The 15,506-nt window shown below is 44.3% G+C and overlaps 1 protein-coding gene across 2 annotated transcripts in view; it reads right to left on the reverse strand.

Moving 5' to 3' along the window:
• The window catches only part of ADCY9 (adenylate cyclase 9), a 330,545-nt gene extending 315,039 nt beyond the window's left edge, over window positions 1-15,506 (reverse strand). For both annotated transcript variants that reach the window (XM_030212364.1, XM_030212363.1), the window contains exon 1: window positions 13,652-15,506. In XM_030212364.1, coding sequence (XP_030068224.1) covers window positions 13,652-15,323 — 1,672 coding nt within the window. In that variant the 5' untranslated portion in view covers window positions 15,324-15,506. The remainder of the gene's footprint in view (window positions 1-13,651) is intronic.

Consider the following 15,506-nt stretch of genomic DNA (forward strand, 5'->3'; position numbering starts at 1 on the left):
TTTTCCCCATTAAGACTGACCTCTGTAAAAAGGTTTCCATGCCAGCCGGTTTATGACTTAGTATTGTAAATCTGTGAAATAATTGTCTCGGGGAGTGGTACCACTTTACTTTCCACATGTCTGACACCTGTTCTGCCAGGGTTTTCCAGAATTTATGTACCTTTTGGCACGACCAAAACATATGGCCTAGGTGGGCATTCGCTAACCCACATTTTGCACAGTCATCGTTGTCTCTTAGTGTCGCTCTATAGGCCCTGCGTGGTGATACATAAAGGCGCAGGATAAACCTAAATTGTGTTTCTTGCCAGCACGCGTTCTCAGTCAGCTTATAGGTCCGTTGCACACAATTTCCCAGCTGTTCCGCTGTAACAGTTACTCCCAAATCTGCCGACCATTGTCCCGCTTCTTTAACATAGTCATATTTCTTTACCTGTTCCCGAAGAAGGCAGTGAAAGCATTTAAGTGGTATCCTTGTTTGATCATCCAGGCCCAACAGTGTATTGTATATCTCCCAACTTCCCGCGCTAAGCGATGCACTGGGAAGCGACTGGATATAGTGTCTTAGTTGCATAAATGCAAATGCATCTTTCTTGTCCAGCTTGAATTCCGTGCACAAATCTTCGAATGGCTTTATCGTACCTTGCTCCGTCACCACATGGAACAGATACCTAACTCCATGGTCCTCCCAGCTCTTGAATACCTTAGACGTGTCCCCCACAGGGAATGCTGGATTGCCCCTGATTGGCAATAATGGTGAGGACGCCGTATTCAGCTCATAATGCTTTGTCAGCCATCTCCACGTCTTTTGCAAGGGTCTGAAGATTGGAGCCGCCGCCCCCACAGTCTTTTTGGTGTCTGAGGGCGTATGTAACCAGCTGGCAAAGTGCTGGTGTCGAAACCATTGTATCTCTGTTTGTGTGTTTGTAAAGTATTCTTTGCTCCGAAACCAGTCAGAGAGGTGTTGCATTGAGCTTGCTGTTGAGAAGAGCCTCAAATCCAATAGGCCCAATCCTCCCTTATCTCGCGGAAGCATGACTCGCTTGATGGACATTCGCGCTCGTTTGCCTTGCCACAGGAATTTATTAAGTTGTTTATGTAACCATCTCTCATCTTTCCCACTCAGGTACATTGGCAACATTTGAAAAGCATAAATCCATGTAGGAAACAAGATCATGTTGTAGAGAGCCACTCGTCCCATTAAGGAGATGGGCAGTGCTTGCCAGTTATGAAGTGTTTTCCCCACTCTGTCCTTCATTTTGTCCATATTTAACGTATACAGTGTTTTAAGGTCAGCCGGGATTTGGACCCCCAAGTATGTCACCGCCCCTTGCGCCCATTGCAGTGGAAACGTTCCCTCCCATTCTGTTACTAATTCTGGGCCTACAGGAAGGGCTACAGATTTCTGGGTATTCAAGGTGAACCCTGAGTGGAACCCAAACTCCTCTATTGTCATTAACAGCCTCGGTAACGATGATTGTGGTTTTGTCAAGGTTAAAAATAGATCGTCCGCAAAGGCTAGTACCTTCACCACCTGCCCCGAGAACTGAACCCCTTCTATGTCCGGGTCCACTGCAATCGTGCGCAACAGCGGCTCTAAGTAAATCAAAAACAATAGTGGGGATAACGGGCATCCCTGCCTTGTGCCCGCCTGTATCTCAATTTTTGGAGACTTGACCCCATTTACTAAAATCTTCGCCGAGGGGCCTTCATATAAAGTTTTAACTGCTTTTAAAAACCAGCCATCCCCCCCCCCCCCCCCCCACATATGTTAGCTCCCGAAAGAGATATTCCCAATTAACTTTATCAAAGGCTTTCTCTGCGTCGAGACTAGCCATCAGCATCCTAGTCTTTGTGTCTTGACTCTGGGCAATTGACATAAGGACCTTCCTCACATTGATTCCTGAGTGTCTACCCCTAATAAAGCCCACTTGGTGTTCCCCTATCAACTCCTTCAGCCGAGGTGCTAACCGTTCCGCCAGTACTCGGGCCAATATTTTTAGATCTACATTAATAAGTGATATTGGGCGGTATGACTCAACTCTATCTTCCGGTTTACCCGGCTTGGGGATTAGTGTTATCAGTGCTTCATTTTCTCCAGGAGTAAAGGAGCCCCTCTGCACCACCGCTTCATAGTACTCAACCAATGGCCCACAAAATTGTATCGGCAACATCTTATAATATTCAGCTGAAAATCCGTCTGGACCCGGGGTTGAACCCAGAGGAAGGATTTTGAGCACCTTTTGAATCTCTTGGGCCTGTATTGGTGCGGAGAGCAAATCTCGCCCCGTCTGTGTCAATTTAGGCATTCCAGAATCCACTATGTAGTCAATGGTTAATTGCTTCTCTGGGCTATCACCCCTAAAATACATCTCTGTGAAATGATTGTGGAAGGCTTCTGTGATTCCCTCTATATTATGCACCCGTGGGCCTCTCCTAGGGAGAATAGAGGTTACCAGTTTCTTGGGCCTCTGCGTTTGCGCCACTTTGGCCAGCAATCTACCCGCCTTATTCCCAAACCTATGAAAATATAACCGGCTCCCTGTCATCTGTTTTTGGGTCCTTTCATGTATGAGGGAGTTGAGTGCCACTGTTATGGCCGTTAAAGCATCTCGGTTCTCCGTTGTTGGGTACTGTATGTATTTATGTTTTACCCTCTTCAGCTCCTGCTCCAGATTGATTATGCCCGCTGCTATCCGTTTCCCCCTAGCGCTCATGTAGGCTATTATCCCCCCTCTGACTACTGCTTTGGAGGCCTCCCATAGAATAATTGGGGATGTGCATGTTCCTGCGTTTGTGGCAATATACTGGTCCCATTGCTCTCTAATGTACCTTGCGAATCTTTCATCTTTATACAGGAAGGAGGGGAAGCTCCATGCATAGCCCCTCTCCCCAGGGATGTCATGCACCACATCTATCCAAATTAATGAATGGTCTGACACTTCCGCCGGGCCTATCTCTGCTCGTTCAATTCTAAAAAATAATGACTGATCCACTAGAATATAATCCAGTCTGGACCACGTCCCATGGGCTTTTGATTGGTGTGTGTAATCTATGGTGGTTGGGTGCAATAACCTCCATGGGTCCACCAACTCTGTTCCCAGCTCCTGCAAACTAGCCCTCTCCTCGAATTCTCTCCTTCCCGACCTGTCTAGTTGTGGGTCCAGGACTTTATTAAAATCGCCTGCCCATATCCATGGCGCGTCTGTGTATTGGAGGCCCAACGAAATTAACGTTTGGTAAAACGTGGTTGCATGGGAGTTGGGGGCATATACCGCGCACAAGTAAACCCGCATTCCCTGTATGTTTAAACTCAACAGTACCACTCTTCCTTCCCCATCTTTATATATCAGTCTAGAGCCACACGTCAGGCCTTTTTTAATTAGAATCGCCACCCCACTTCTTTTTACCCCCGAAGACGAGTAATAACATTCTCCCACCCATTTTTGTTTTAGCTTTTCGTGTTCTATGTCTGTTAATTTAGTCTCCTGTATACAGGCTATCGAGGCCTTATGGTGCTTAAGCTGATTTAAAATCTTGGTCCTCTTGATGGGGGATGTTATGCCCGAAACATTCCACGAGATTACTCTTAGGGTAGACTTATGTGCCTAGCTTTTCTTCTATATCCTCCATTGATTCCCTTTGAAAAGCTGCCCCAGGGGTCCAGCCCATCCCCTGTGGTTCCACTCTACCCCTTCTCTGCCTCTTAATTCGCTCATATCAGGACTTTAAGCCCCACTCACTTTCACATGGTGACTTCATGTTGTGCTACTACAAGTCTTCAATCACTACCACCAGGGGTTTTGCTTTAGTCTTCACCCTCCTTCCTCTATAATCCAGTCACTGTGGCTCACTACAAAAATACAGGTGCTGCAAACAGTAAAACCATGCTACTGTTGCAGATGTTTATTACTGGGGGGAGGGGAGAAGAAAAAAAAATAAAAGAAGTTGTACTAGAGATGTTTCCATAGCAAGATGGCGGCAGAAATTTTAATGCCTTTTCTATCTCACAAACAATTCAATAGCCCTTTTCCAGATATCACAGTTTGGAAGAAGTTAACAAATCAGTGCTATAGATGTATCTAGTGCTTGTAAACATTTTCTCCAATAGACACATTCCATGATCTGAAGAGAGGCTTTAGAAAAGTCACTTAGTAGAAGAGGCTGCATTACAGCTTACCACTTAAAATGTGTGATAAGCTACTGGAACAGGTCCCAGGCAAGAAACAGAACATTAGTATTAACAACAGTTCAAAACAAGCCCTGGGCAAAAGGCTGAAAGAAGGTAATGAAGATACCTTGAAAAGTAAATATTTTCCTTTGTTGTTTTACAGAAATGCAGTCCATTTCCTCTGCTTATTTATTTATTTATTTAGGGGGTCTTTTACTAAGCCACAGTAGCGTTTTTAGCTCATCATAGAAATCAGCCAGCGGTAAACAACGAGACGCCCATTATATTCCTATGGGCATCTCAGCATTTACCACCAGCTGATTTCTACTGTGAGCTAAAAATCATACCCCTTATATCCCACACTTTCCCAATCAAATAGGGTTAAATGTGGCAAACAGATTATTATACTAATACAAAATCAGGTTCAATGTACCTAACATATTAAACAATACAAATTAGTCAGTTAATTAAACAATGATTAAACAGAATGTGATAATTAATTAGAAATAACATTATGAAGTGAAAAAGAATGGAAAAGGATGCTTCTCATTTTCCCCCCCAAACCCACCTCCCCGCTCCCCCCGTTTTCTATTTCTGTTGATGGCTCTCTCATTCTCCCTGTCTCCTCAGCTCGAAACCTGACTCTTCTCTCTCCTTCTCTGCTCATATCCAGCAGATTGCCAAGACCTATCGTTTCTTTCTTTACAACATCCATAAAATCCGCCCCTTTCTTTCCGAGCACTCTACCAAAACCCTCATCCACACCCTTGTCACCTCTCGTTTAGACTACTGCAATTTGCTTCTTGCTGGCCTCCCACTTAGTCACTTCTCCCCTCTCCAGTCAGTTCAAAACTCTGCTGCCCGTTTCGTCTTCCGCCAGGGTCGCTTTACTCATACTACCCCTCTCCTCAAGACCCTTCACTGGCTCCCTATCCGTTTTCGCATCCTGTTCAAACTTCTTCTACTAACCTATAAATGTACTCACTCTGCTGCTCCCCAGTATCTCTCCACACTCGTCCTTCCCTACACCCCTTCCCGTGCACTCCGCTCCATGGATAAATCCTTCTTATCTGTTCCCTTCTCCACTACTGCCAACTCCAGACTTCGCGTCTTCTGTCTCGCTGCACCCTACGCCTGGAATAAACTTCCTGAGCCCCTACGTCTTGCCCCATCCTTGGCCACCTTTAAATCTAGACTGAAAGCCCACCTCTTTAACATTGCTTTTGACTCTTAACCACTTGTAACCACTCGCCTCCACCTACCCTCCTCTCTTCCTTCCCGTTCACATTAATTGATTTGATTTGCTTACTTTATTTTTTTTTTTGTCTATTAGATTGTAAGCTCTTTGAGCAGGGACTGTCTTTCTTCTATGTTTGTGCAGCGCTGCGTACGCCTTGTAGCGCTATAGAAATGCTAAATAGTAGTAGTAGTAGGTTACAGGTTCTTTAGCCATTTTATTGGAGACGTTTACATATACCTTTCTCTTTTCAGTTTGCAGAATCTTAACAGTTTGTACATAAGCTACAGTGCGTAAAAGTATAGAATAAAAATTAAGAAAAATAATCGTTAAAAAATTCACACCACAAGTCTTAAACTGACTTACCACTTTACAGTTTGCTCTTAGTGATACCTACCACCCTTTTGAATAGATACAAGTGTCTAACCTGTCAAGTTCACTAGAATGGAAAAAGTGAGTATCATGAACTACTGTATACACTAGTCCAAAGTAAGCCCAATTTCTGCATCCTTCAGCCATATGGATTACAGGATGAATGGTTCTATGGTGTCACTAAGGTGGGATACAAGCGTGAAGAACACAATAGTAATGTCCAACCAAATAAACTGAAAATGCAAATCTCTATGTTTATTATGAATGGCGGTATATCAAGAAATTAAATGGAAAGTGCTGCATAAGCACATCTGTGGGGTTTCTGCTGTATGTTATACTTGAAGAAAAAAAAACACTGTAAAGATATATGTCAGTAGCTGTCACAACACAACACACATACACTTGGGAGAAATAATTGCACACACCCTTCATAACTATCCTTCAAACTGGTGCCTGGTTAAACAGAAAAAAAACATCAGCTAGCACTCAACTTGTGCTAAAGAGATTTCCACTCCAGCTCTCACCCAAAATGCAGATCCTGGGCAACTGTTTGGGATCAAAAACATATAAGAAAAATTAAAGAATATGTTAAAAAATCAATTTAAAATAAAGTCCTATGTTAGCTCTTGAACCCAGTATAGTTTTTGTTTTTAACACACAGTGAGGGGCATAATTGAACGAAAACGTCTATCTCCATGGGCGTTTATCTCCGAGAACGGGTCCGTGAAGGGGCGGACCGAACCGTATTTTCGAAAAAAATAAACGTCCATGTTTTATTCGACAATTTGTGAGCTGGGCGTTTTTGTTTTTCAGTGATAATGGAAAATGAAAGCGCCCAGCTCAAAAACGAATAAATCCAAGGCATTTGTTCGTGGGAGGGGCCAGGATTCGTAGTGCACTGGTCCCCCTCACATGCCAGGACACCAACCGGGCACCCTAGGGGGCACTTTTACAAAAAAAAAAAAAAAGGTAAAAGAGCTCCCAGGTGCATAGCACCCTTCCCTTGTGTGTTGAGCCCCCCAAATCCCCCTCAAAACCCACTGCCCACAAGTCTACACCATTACTATAGCCCTAAGGGGTGAAGGGGGGGGGGCACCTACATGTGGGTACAGTGGGTTTGGGGGGGTTGGACGACTAAGCATTAAGGAGCACAATTGTAACAGGTAGGGGGGGATGGGCCTGGGTCACCTGCCTGAAGTCCACTGCACCCCCTAACAACTGCTCCAGGGACCTGCATACTGCTGCCAGGGAGGTGGGTATGACATTTGAGGGTGAAAATAAAAAGTTGTGAAACATCATTTTTTGTGGTGGGAGGGGGTTAGTGACCACTGGGGGAGTCAGGGGAGGTCATCCCCGATTCCCTCTGGGGGTAATCTGGTCATTTAGGGAACTTTTTGGGGCCTTATTCGTGGAAAAAACAGGGTCCAGGAAAAGTGCCCTAAATTCTAGCTACAAACGCATACTTTTTTTCCATTATCAGCGAAAGGCGTCCATCTCTCCTCGGCCGATAACCACGCCCCAGTTCCACCTTCGCCACGCCTCCGACACGCCCCCGTCAACTTTGTACGCTTCCGCGATGGAGTGCAGTTGAAAACGTCCAAAATCAGCTTTCCATTATACCGATTTATTCGTTTTTGTGAGATAAATGTCTATCTCCCGATTTGGGTCGAAATCTAGGCGTTTTTCTCTTTCAATTATAAGGTGGAGTATAACCTAAAAGTACTCAAACCGAATATCCTAGTTTGTTTTCTGCAGAAGTTAAAGCTGCATTACCTTATTTTCTAACTCAACTTACTCTTACTTATTTATCTTTGCTCATACCCTACACACACACACACACACAATCACTCTGTGTATCTCTCTCTTACACTGTCTGTAAAACACACTGTCACTCTCAGTCTCTCACATGGGCAACTGTATGTTGCATTCTCACGAGTAAGGAGCTCTTCTGATGTGATTGTTAAACTGATTGAAGGGCCTGAACAAGGAAAACTTTTACCACATTGTAACACAGTTTACACAAAAAATATTGTATATAAAGAAATCTTGCACATGTAAACAATAATTATATTCAGAATACAACCGTGGAAACATTAATGGCAGGAACTCATTACATTGCTAGCGCCCGTTTCATTGCGTTAAGAAACCGGTCTTTCTTACTAGTTTACAATAAAGCATAAAAACTTGGGGATTAGTCAGAGATTGAGCTGGTCAGGATGCAACAAATATTAAAAATTTGTGTTATAAAATAGGTTGTGTTAACTTTATGGTCATGCAAGGTCATTCTGTAAAGAAAGGGAAAGGGGATGGTATTTGATATACCATCTTTGTGTGGTTACAATCAAAGCAGTTTACATATTGTCTACAGGTACATATTTTGTACCTGGGGCAATGGAGGGTTAAGTGACTTGCCCAGAGTCACAAGGAACTACATTCCACATTTATGAGTTGAGCTATAGGTACAATGTAACCTGAGAATATATACAACGTAACTCCCCCCTAGAGTTTCTCCAACAGAAAAACAAAAATCATCTTCATAACAGAAAAAAAATTCCACCTAAAATTAAGTGACGTGGTTAATACGTCAGTCCACTTTAAAGATAATAGATCAAAATTTAAAATGTATCATCTTATTTGACTAGCTTTTGAAGGCCAGAACCTTCTTCCTCAGGTCTGGAGGATATTAGCAAAAACAATTGATTATAAAAGCATTACAATGACAGTCTCAAAAGGAAAGGTAGGAGTGTGGAAGAGAAAAACAGGGAGAGGTGGATGGGTATACAGAAGGTGAAAAAGCAGTATTTAATTTTGTGGTTTATAAGGTGATAACAGACTCTAATCACCCACATCTCTCTCAGTTTCTCATCCCTCCACCCCACTCTACCTTTGCCCTTGAAACTGTCATTTAGAACGCATTTATGTTTCACTTATTTCGATATTTTTGTTTTTTGCTCATATTGTCTTGCCTGAGGTAGAAGATTCTAGTCCACAAAATGTATTGTTAGTCCAATTTTTAAAAAAGCTATCATTTTATTTTCCTGTTTTGTTTTGTGTTATTTCTATTTAATACCTAGCACTAAAGAAGCAAAGATAAAGGATGAACACACACACAGTGATCACAAGCCTTTCTTTGTTTGCAAAGTAGTTTAACAATGTGACAAAACAGTGGATTTGTAAACCTGTAAACTATATTATTTCCTGAAGTGTATTTCTCTAGTTTGGCCAGCAAGTGGTGCTGTCAAAGAGTAACAACTGTTCCTTCTTATGCAAAGAAGACCAGTCGTTACTCTTTGCATAAGACTGTTCCTTCTAACACAAAAAGGAAGTAACCTGCAGTGATTTGGCCAGCTACTTTTTAAAAATGTTGTTCCGGGCTCCAATTGGCCCAGGAGCTCAAATTCAGTCTGGAAATACTGGATTTTTCTCCAGTCTCAGTTTGGAAGGAGAGAGAGACAGACCACTTTACTGAGACCCTGTCAGCAGTTATATTCTGTCACCTGTGAGAAGCTATACTTCCTGTACTTCCCAGGCACTATCCGGGTAGTGATAAAATGTTTAGATAGTTTTATAATTAATCCTTATTCAGCTACCTGTTATTTTCCATCTGTTTTTTTATGAAAATAAACATAATTGTTTATGGGCTCTGCTTGTCTGGACTAAGAATCCTGATGGTTTGTGTATTGGGTCTGTGTTTTCTAGGAACTGTGAGACCACTGGGAGTGTGGCCCCCAGTAATCTAGAAATCACCGGGAATACATGAGAGCGGGGGACTCGCCCAGAGGCGATTGGGACCCAGTCAGTGGGAGGAGGGTGCTAGTGTACAGCACAAACAGCAGGTGCAGGTGGACCTGAGTTGTGCTGGGGATAGACCCTCTAAGTGACCACGGGGTTAGCCCCGGGTGAGTGCTAGGTGTTTTGTGACAAACAACAAAAAAGGATTTGTAGGTGGCAATCACATTACAGATGCAAAGAGAAAAACATTCATACTCTCAGCATACTGATATAAGTATTCTTGTATAAAGGACCATAAATTCAAACTCTGAGGCACACACAACACAGACTCGCTTATTCATTTAACAAATGTGTGCATTTTGAATCATGATTGAGCCTAAAGCAATGTATTTCAAAATCTATTTTGTATTCATATAAACACTGATAATATCAACACATGTTCATATCTGGGTGGCAAATGCAGTAAAATGTATCAACATGAGAATTGTACCAGACCTGACACATTCACATCTAAAAGGCAAGCCCACTACAGAATGAACAGTGATTCAAATTTCAAGTATCAAAAGCCAGAAAAGAGACGGGGGGGGGGGGGGGGGTTGCTCTGAACATTTAGCCCTGTATGCAGAAATATCTCACAGTAAATTTCAAAGCAAGCTGCTGAAAGGGACTCTCCTAAAAGAGCATTGCCCGGAGTACATAGCAGCAGCACACATTTTGTTTCCTTTACAAACTAACCCCCCTCCCCCCTGTTTACAAAGCCGCAGGAGGCTACCCGGTGGTAATCAGGCAGCACCAGGTTAGCATGGGAGCCCTCATTGCCACCTCAATGGATGGCGGTAAGTGCTCCCCCTGAAATGGCCACGAAGCAAGTGCGACTTATTACACGGCCATTTAATTTTTTTCCCTTTTTACCCGTTGTGGTAAAAGAGGCCCTGGCGCACAGTAAAAGTGGCCACCGCCACCAGTGTAGGACCCCTTTAGCCACAGCTTAACAGAAGGGCCCCAAAGTGAATAGGCTGTGTCGGCATTAGTGCACCGGAAGCCACTAGAGCGGCTTTGTAAATGGGGGGGGGGGGGGGGGGGTAAAATAAAAACATCTATCCAAGCATTATCATTTTATGCTTCAACTGCAGGAAAACTATACAGTGGCTTAAAGGAGCCAAAAATCTACAAGATTCTTCAGGTCACAGCAGACAACTGTGATTATCAGCCATGTCAATAAAGGTGAGGGTTGCTATTACTTTTATTACTGACTGACACAATGCCATAAAAGGCAACAGTTTCACTACTAGAATAAGGGACTTTCCAGAATAAAACCAATTTATGCATACAACTTTTAAACAATAACCCAACATCCTGCATGTAAAGATTAGGTACATATTACCCTAAGATGTCATGGCATCTCCAGCAGATATGCCTAGAAGAAAAGTGATTTCTAATCAACTATCAAAATAAGTCTTATACAAACTTGAATGAACTGTCTTCAAAATAATCATTGATAACATCTTTCTTTTTCATTGTTTTATATATATATATATATATATTACACATACATAATAGCAAGTATTCAAACTATTGATAGTACAGATCAGACAAAATAACTTCAGCCACTTTATGAAGGAAATACTAAATACCAGTTACCCTACACCTCAGGATATATATTCATTACCAAATAATGCTGGGTTATAGGAGATACTGAGTGGTTCCATGTACAAAAAGAGATGAAAGTATCAATCCCTCAAACTGCTCACACTAATAAGCACTTTCAATCTCCATTCCTCTTAACAAACTTTAATAACACAGCATTCGGTAGAGATTAAGGTTCTATCAGAATCAGTACTATTTTCCAAGAGCAAATAAACACACGACCGATTTCTGAGATGGAACAAATGGGAAAAAATTTACACAAACTTGAAAATTTGAGTCAAATCTCAATTAAAGAAAGAAGTTTTACTTTAAGAAGATTAGAATATCTAGAGAAGCAATCCATAATTTGAGATTTACTAACTTTCCCAGGTCTCCATTGATAACACCTTTGCAGATGGTTAAAAAATATTTAATTGAGGTACTGGGGATGTTGAGGGATCTATTACCTCCCATTGTGCGGGTACAATATATTCAGAGTAATAAAGATCCTGTTGGAATTTCCCAAACACAAATGAGAGAGGATATGGACCTAACATCCTTTATCGAATCATCACTGGATGTAATTACTCAAAGAACTACAGCATTGGTGTCTTTTGCTCTAGAAATGGATCGTAACACTGTTCTGAGACTTTTCTTCAGACATTTAGATTCACTGTTTCTAGGATCAAAGATAAGAATGTATCCGGATCTCGCTAAAGATACGCTGAAGAGACTCAAAGCTTTCTTAGCAATGCGTCAAAGGACATTGGCCCTAGGGACAAATTTTGTGCTTAAGTTTCCATGTATATGTCGGATATTATATCAGTCAAAAAATTTTCAATTCTTTGAACCTAAACAGAAAATTTCCTGGTATCTAAGGAAGAGATGAATGTAAATGTGATAGTCAAGTAACAGAATGTGCACTGCAAGATAGATTGGAAGAAGACTTTAGGTCAGCAGCATTCCCAGTTTTTGATTTAATATGAATTAGAATAATTTTTCTTATTCTTGGATCCTTATTATTCCTCTTTTTTTTTAAGGTCGAAAGAAATAAGAATAATTTCAACTTATGTTAGTAGAAGTAATGGTTTGTAGATTATTATAAATTGCAATATTATATTGTTGTTTGCTGTATAATAATTGATAAATAATAAAGAATTAAACATTAAAAAAAACACAGAATAGGAGAAAAAAAAGCTTAAGGGCCCTTTTACTAAATGGTTGTCATGCAGCAACAAGATATCTGCGCACCAATTCAGAACTACCACAGAAGCCCAGCGGTAGTTCTCACCCCAGCACGTGCCATTTCCGGAGCTACAATGATGTTTTCTATTTTTATAGCGCCAGTGCTTACCCGGTGGTACCTGGGCCACGCCATGCGCTGCCTGGTTACTGCTGGGTTAGCATGGGAGCCATTACCCTTACCTCAATGAGTGGTGGTAAGTGCTTCACCCCGAAATGGTCACACAAGTGCATTACTTACTGCAGTCATTTTCTCTTGAGCAGCAGCTTAGTAAAAGGACCCCTTAGTAAATATCCAAACATTCTCATCCACTCAAATTGTCTGCCTTGTAAAATATGCACACCCCACCGAACACAAGGTGGTGAAATTTTATGTCCAAACAGAAAATGTACCACTATAAAATGCTTACAAGTTATAAATTAGATTTAACAAAGGGTTGTCCTGTATAAAAAAGGGTAAATGTATCTGTCAAACTATCCATACTAGTAAGTACACCAGTTATTGTCTAGAGTTAATCTTTCAGTTATAATCTGCTGCTTTTCCACAAAAGCACCTAGTTAAGCTTCTTAGCCAGCAATACTCTATGGCTTGCTTCCATGAACAGCCCATGGCCGAGAAAGCTGTGCTTAAAATCAGAGGCACTACAGCGGACAGTGTCACAGGGAGTCAACATTTTAAAGTTTCACTGACCATGTACTATAGAATTTATATTTCAAGAGTAATATTGAAAATACGATGGAAGCTACAAGTGAATCAAAAAGTAACAGTTAAAATAAACTAAATCTGCAGTTACCCGCCAGGCTTTAACAGCTTTCACCACTAACCACTTAAACCCTTCAGGGTAGTTCAAGTGGTAAAGTCCCCAATAAGGAATGTAAAAACTGCCTCCTCTCTTCTGCATCTATACCACAGGAGGACGTGTGCATTTAAAAGGAGGAAAACTGACAACAGACGAATATTCATACCTGCGGTCTGATGGACTAACTCAAGGGTTTTCTATTATTTGGAGTCCATGAACCCCTGAGGTTATCAGTTTCAACATCTCTCCCCATACCAGCAAATGTCGTAATGCAAGTCTCTCCAGACATGTTTTTCCCCCAAGCTCGGTGCTCATTTTCAAAGCACTTAGCCTTCCAAAGTTCCATAGAAACCTATGGAACTTTGGAAGGCTAAGTGCTTTGAAAATATAGGGCCCATCATACTAAGCACAGATTCGAACCCTATTAAAAAGCTAGATTTGGTGTAAGAGAGGGGTAAGAGGTCAGCACCCTACCTTTTAACTGGTCTGCAACCACCACTGGTCCAACGCGCTCCACCACTTGACTATCCTCCATCTGGTAACGGTCATCCAGATATTTGGCTGTGGCCTCCGAAATGTGCACCTTGCCAGCCACCCCTAGCTGCTCCATCAGGTTGGCCAGGTTGACATCGTTGGACCACACGTCGAACTTGAACCTCCTCATGCCCAGGATGCCGCAGAGCACGGTGCCCGTGTGCACCCCGACGCGCATGTTCACCATCTCCTTCTTCTCCTGGCAGAACTGTTCGATGGCCGCAATCATGCCCAGTCCCATCTCGATGCAGCAGTAGGCATGGTCCTGCCGGGGCTCCGGGCAGCCGGCCACGCAGTAGTAGCAGTCGCCCAAAGTGCTGATCTTCTCGCACTTCGTGTCCTCGCACAGGCGGTCGAAGCGGCCGAAGAGGTCGTTGAGGAGCCCCACCAGGGCGTGGGCCGACTTGTTGGCGCTCATCTTGGTGAAACCCACGATGTCGGCGAACAGGATGCTCACCTGCTCGATCCGCTGCATCTTGAAAGGCCGAAAGATAATGGGCGTCTTCTGGATGGAGGATTTCTTCTTCCTGCTCTTGGGGCTGGAGGTGGAGTGGCGTTTCACCGAGTTCTCGCTGTCGTCGTCCCCCGGCTTCATCAGGTCGTCGGCAATGATCCGAGGCATGACCGAATGGATCATCCTCTCCTTCAGCGCCTTCTCCACCTCCAGGTCCTTGCCGTGCATAATCGACTGGCCCACTTTCAGGAAAGTGCTTCTGGACCGCACCTCCGACATGATGAACAGGTGGATGCCGATGGCATGCACGCAGACGTGGAGCAGGGCTTTGCTCAGCAGCTCCCAGTGGATCGCTTGGCTCCCCGATGGGGGGAAGCAGGCCAGGTTGCGGAACTGGTAACCCAGGGTTTCGAAGAGCACCGAATAGGTGATGCCCAGGAAGAGGCTCAGATACAAGGGCAAGTGCATGACGCTGTAGAGCAGCAACAGCACCTCCACGGAGAGCGAGAAGCTGCCCACCTGAGACAGGCAAGTGGAGTTGGCCAGGGAAGTCCGGTTGAGCAGCTCCCGGCCGGAGACGGGGCTCAGAACTTGCAGCTGAGAGGCCAGAGTCAGGGCGAAGACCATCAGGGTGACGAGCAGGGACAGCCAGGAACAGCGGCGGGCGTACAGCCGGCTGAAGGTGAAAGCGAAGCAGCCCAAGCAAGCCAGCAGGAAGCCCGAGATGGGAAGTAAGTAGCCCAGCCAGCGGGAAGGCATGTGGACGCCGAAGTAGATGCTCCAGAGCAGGCACGCGACGACCATGTAGAAGAGGGCGTAGCGGAACCGGCGCTGGGTCTGCGGCAGGCAGCGCTCGGCGCAAGCCTCTTCCAGGTTGCTGGAGTCGAAGCGCGGGTCCCACCATTTGCAGCTGGCCCGCTCGAAGAGCTGTGGCAGCCGCCTGTGCCGGCGCCCCCCTCCGCCACCGCCGCCCCCGGCTCTCCGCGCCGAGGACTCCGCTGAGCTGCCGCTGGACGAGATGCTGTACTTGCAGCGCTTGGCTGAGCCCTGGCCGGTCGCCTTGCTCGCCTGGATCTTCACCATCACGGTGCCGCCGTCGCCGCTCGCGTCGCAGCTCACCTCGGTGCGCTGGGGGTGGCTGGCTAGGGAGGAAGCCATGTTCGTGGAGGGGACAGAGGGTTCTCAACGGGGGCACGGGCTGTGAGGAGGAGGAGGAGGCGGCTCCTCCGTGCGCGCGGACCGATGCGCGGGCATCACCTGGAGGCAGCTGGGCTCCCGAGCGCACTAGCCTCAGCCACCGGAACCAGAAGGCGCGAGCGCCGGAAAAGCTCGGTGCGCAGA

This window comes from Microcaecilia unicolor, chromosome 8 (assembly GCF_901765095.1).
Source record: "Microcaecilia unicolor chromosome 8, aMicUni1.1, whole genome shotgun sequence".
In the NCBI taxonomy this organism is placed as follows: Eukaryota; Metazoa; Chordata; class Amphibia; order Gymnophiona; family Siphonopidae; genus Microcaecilia; species Microcaecilia unicolor.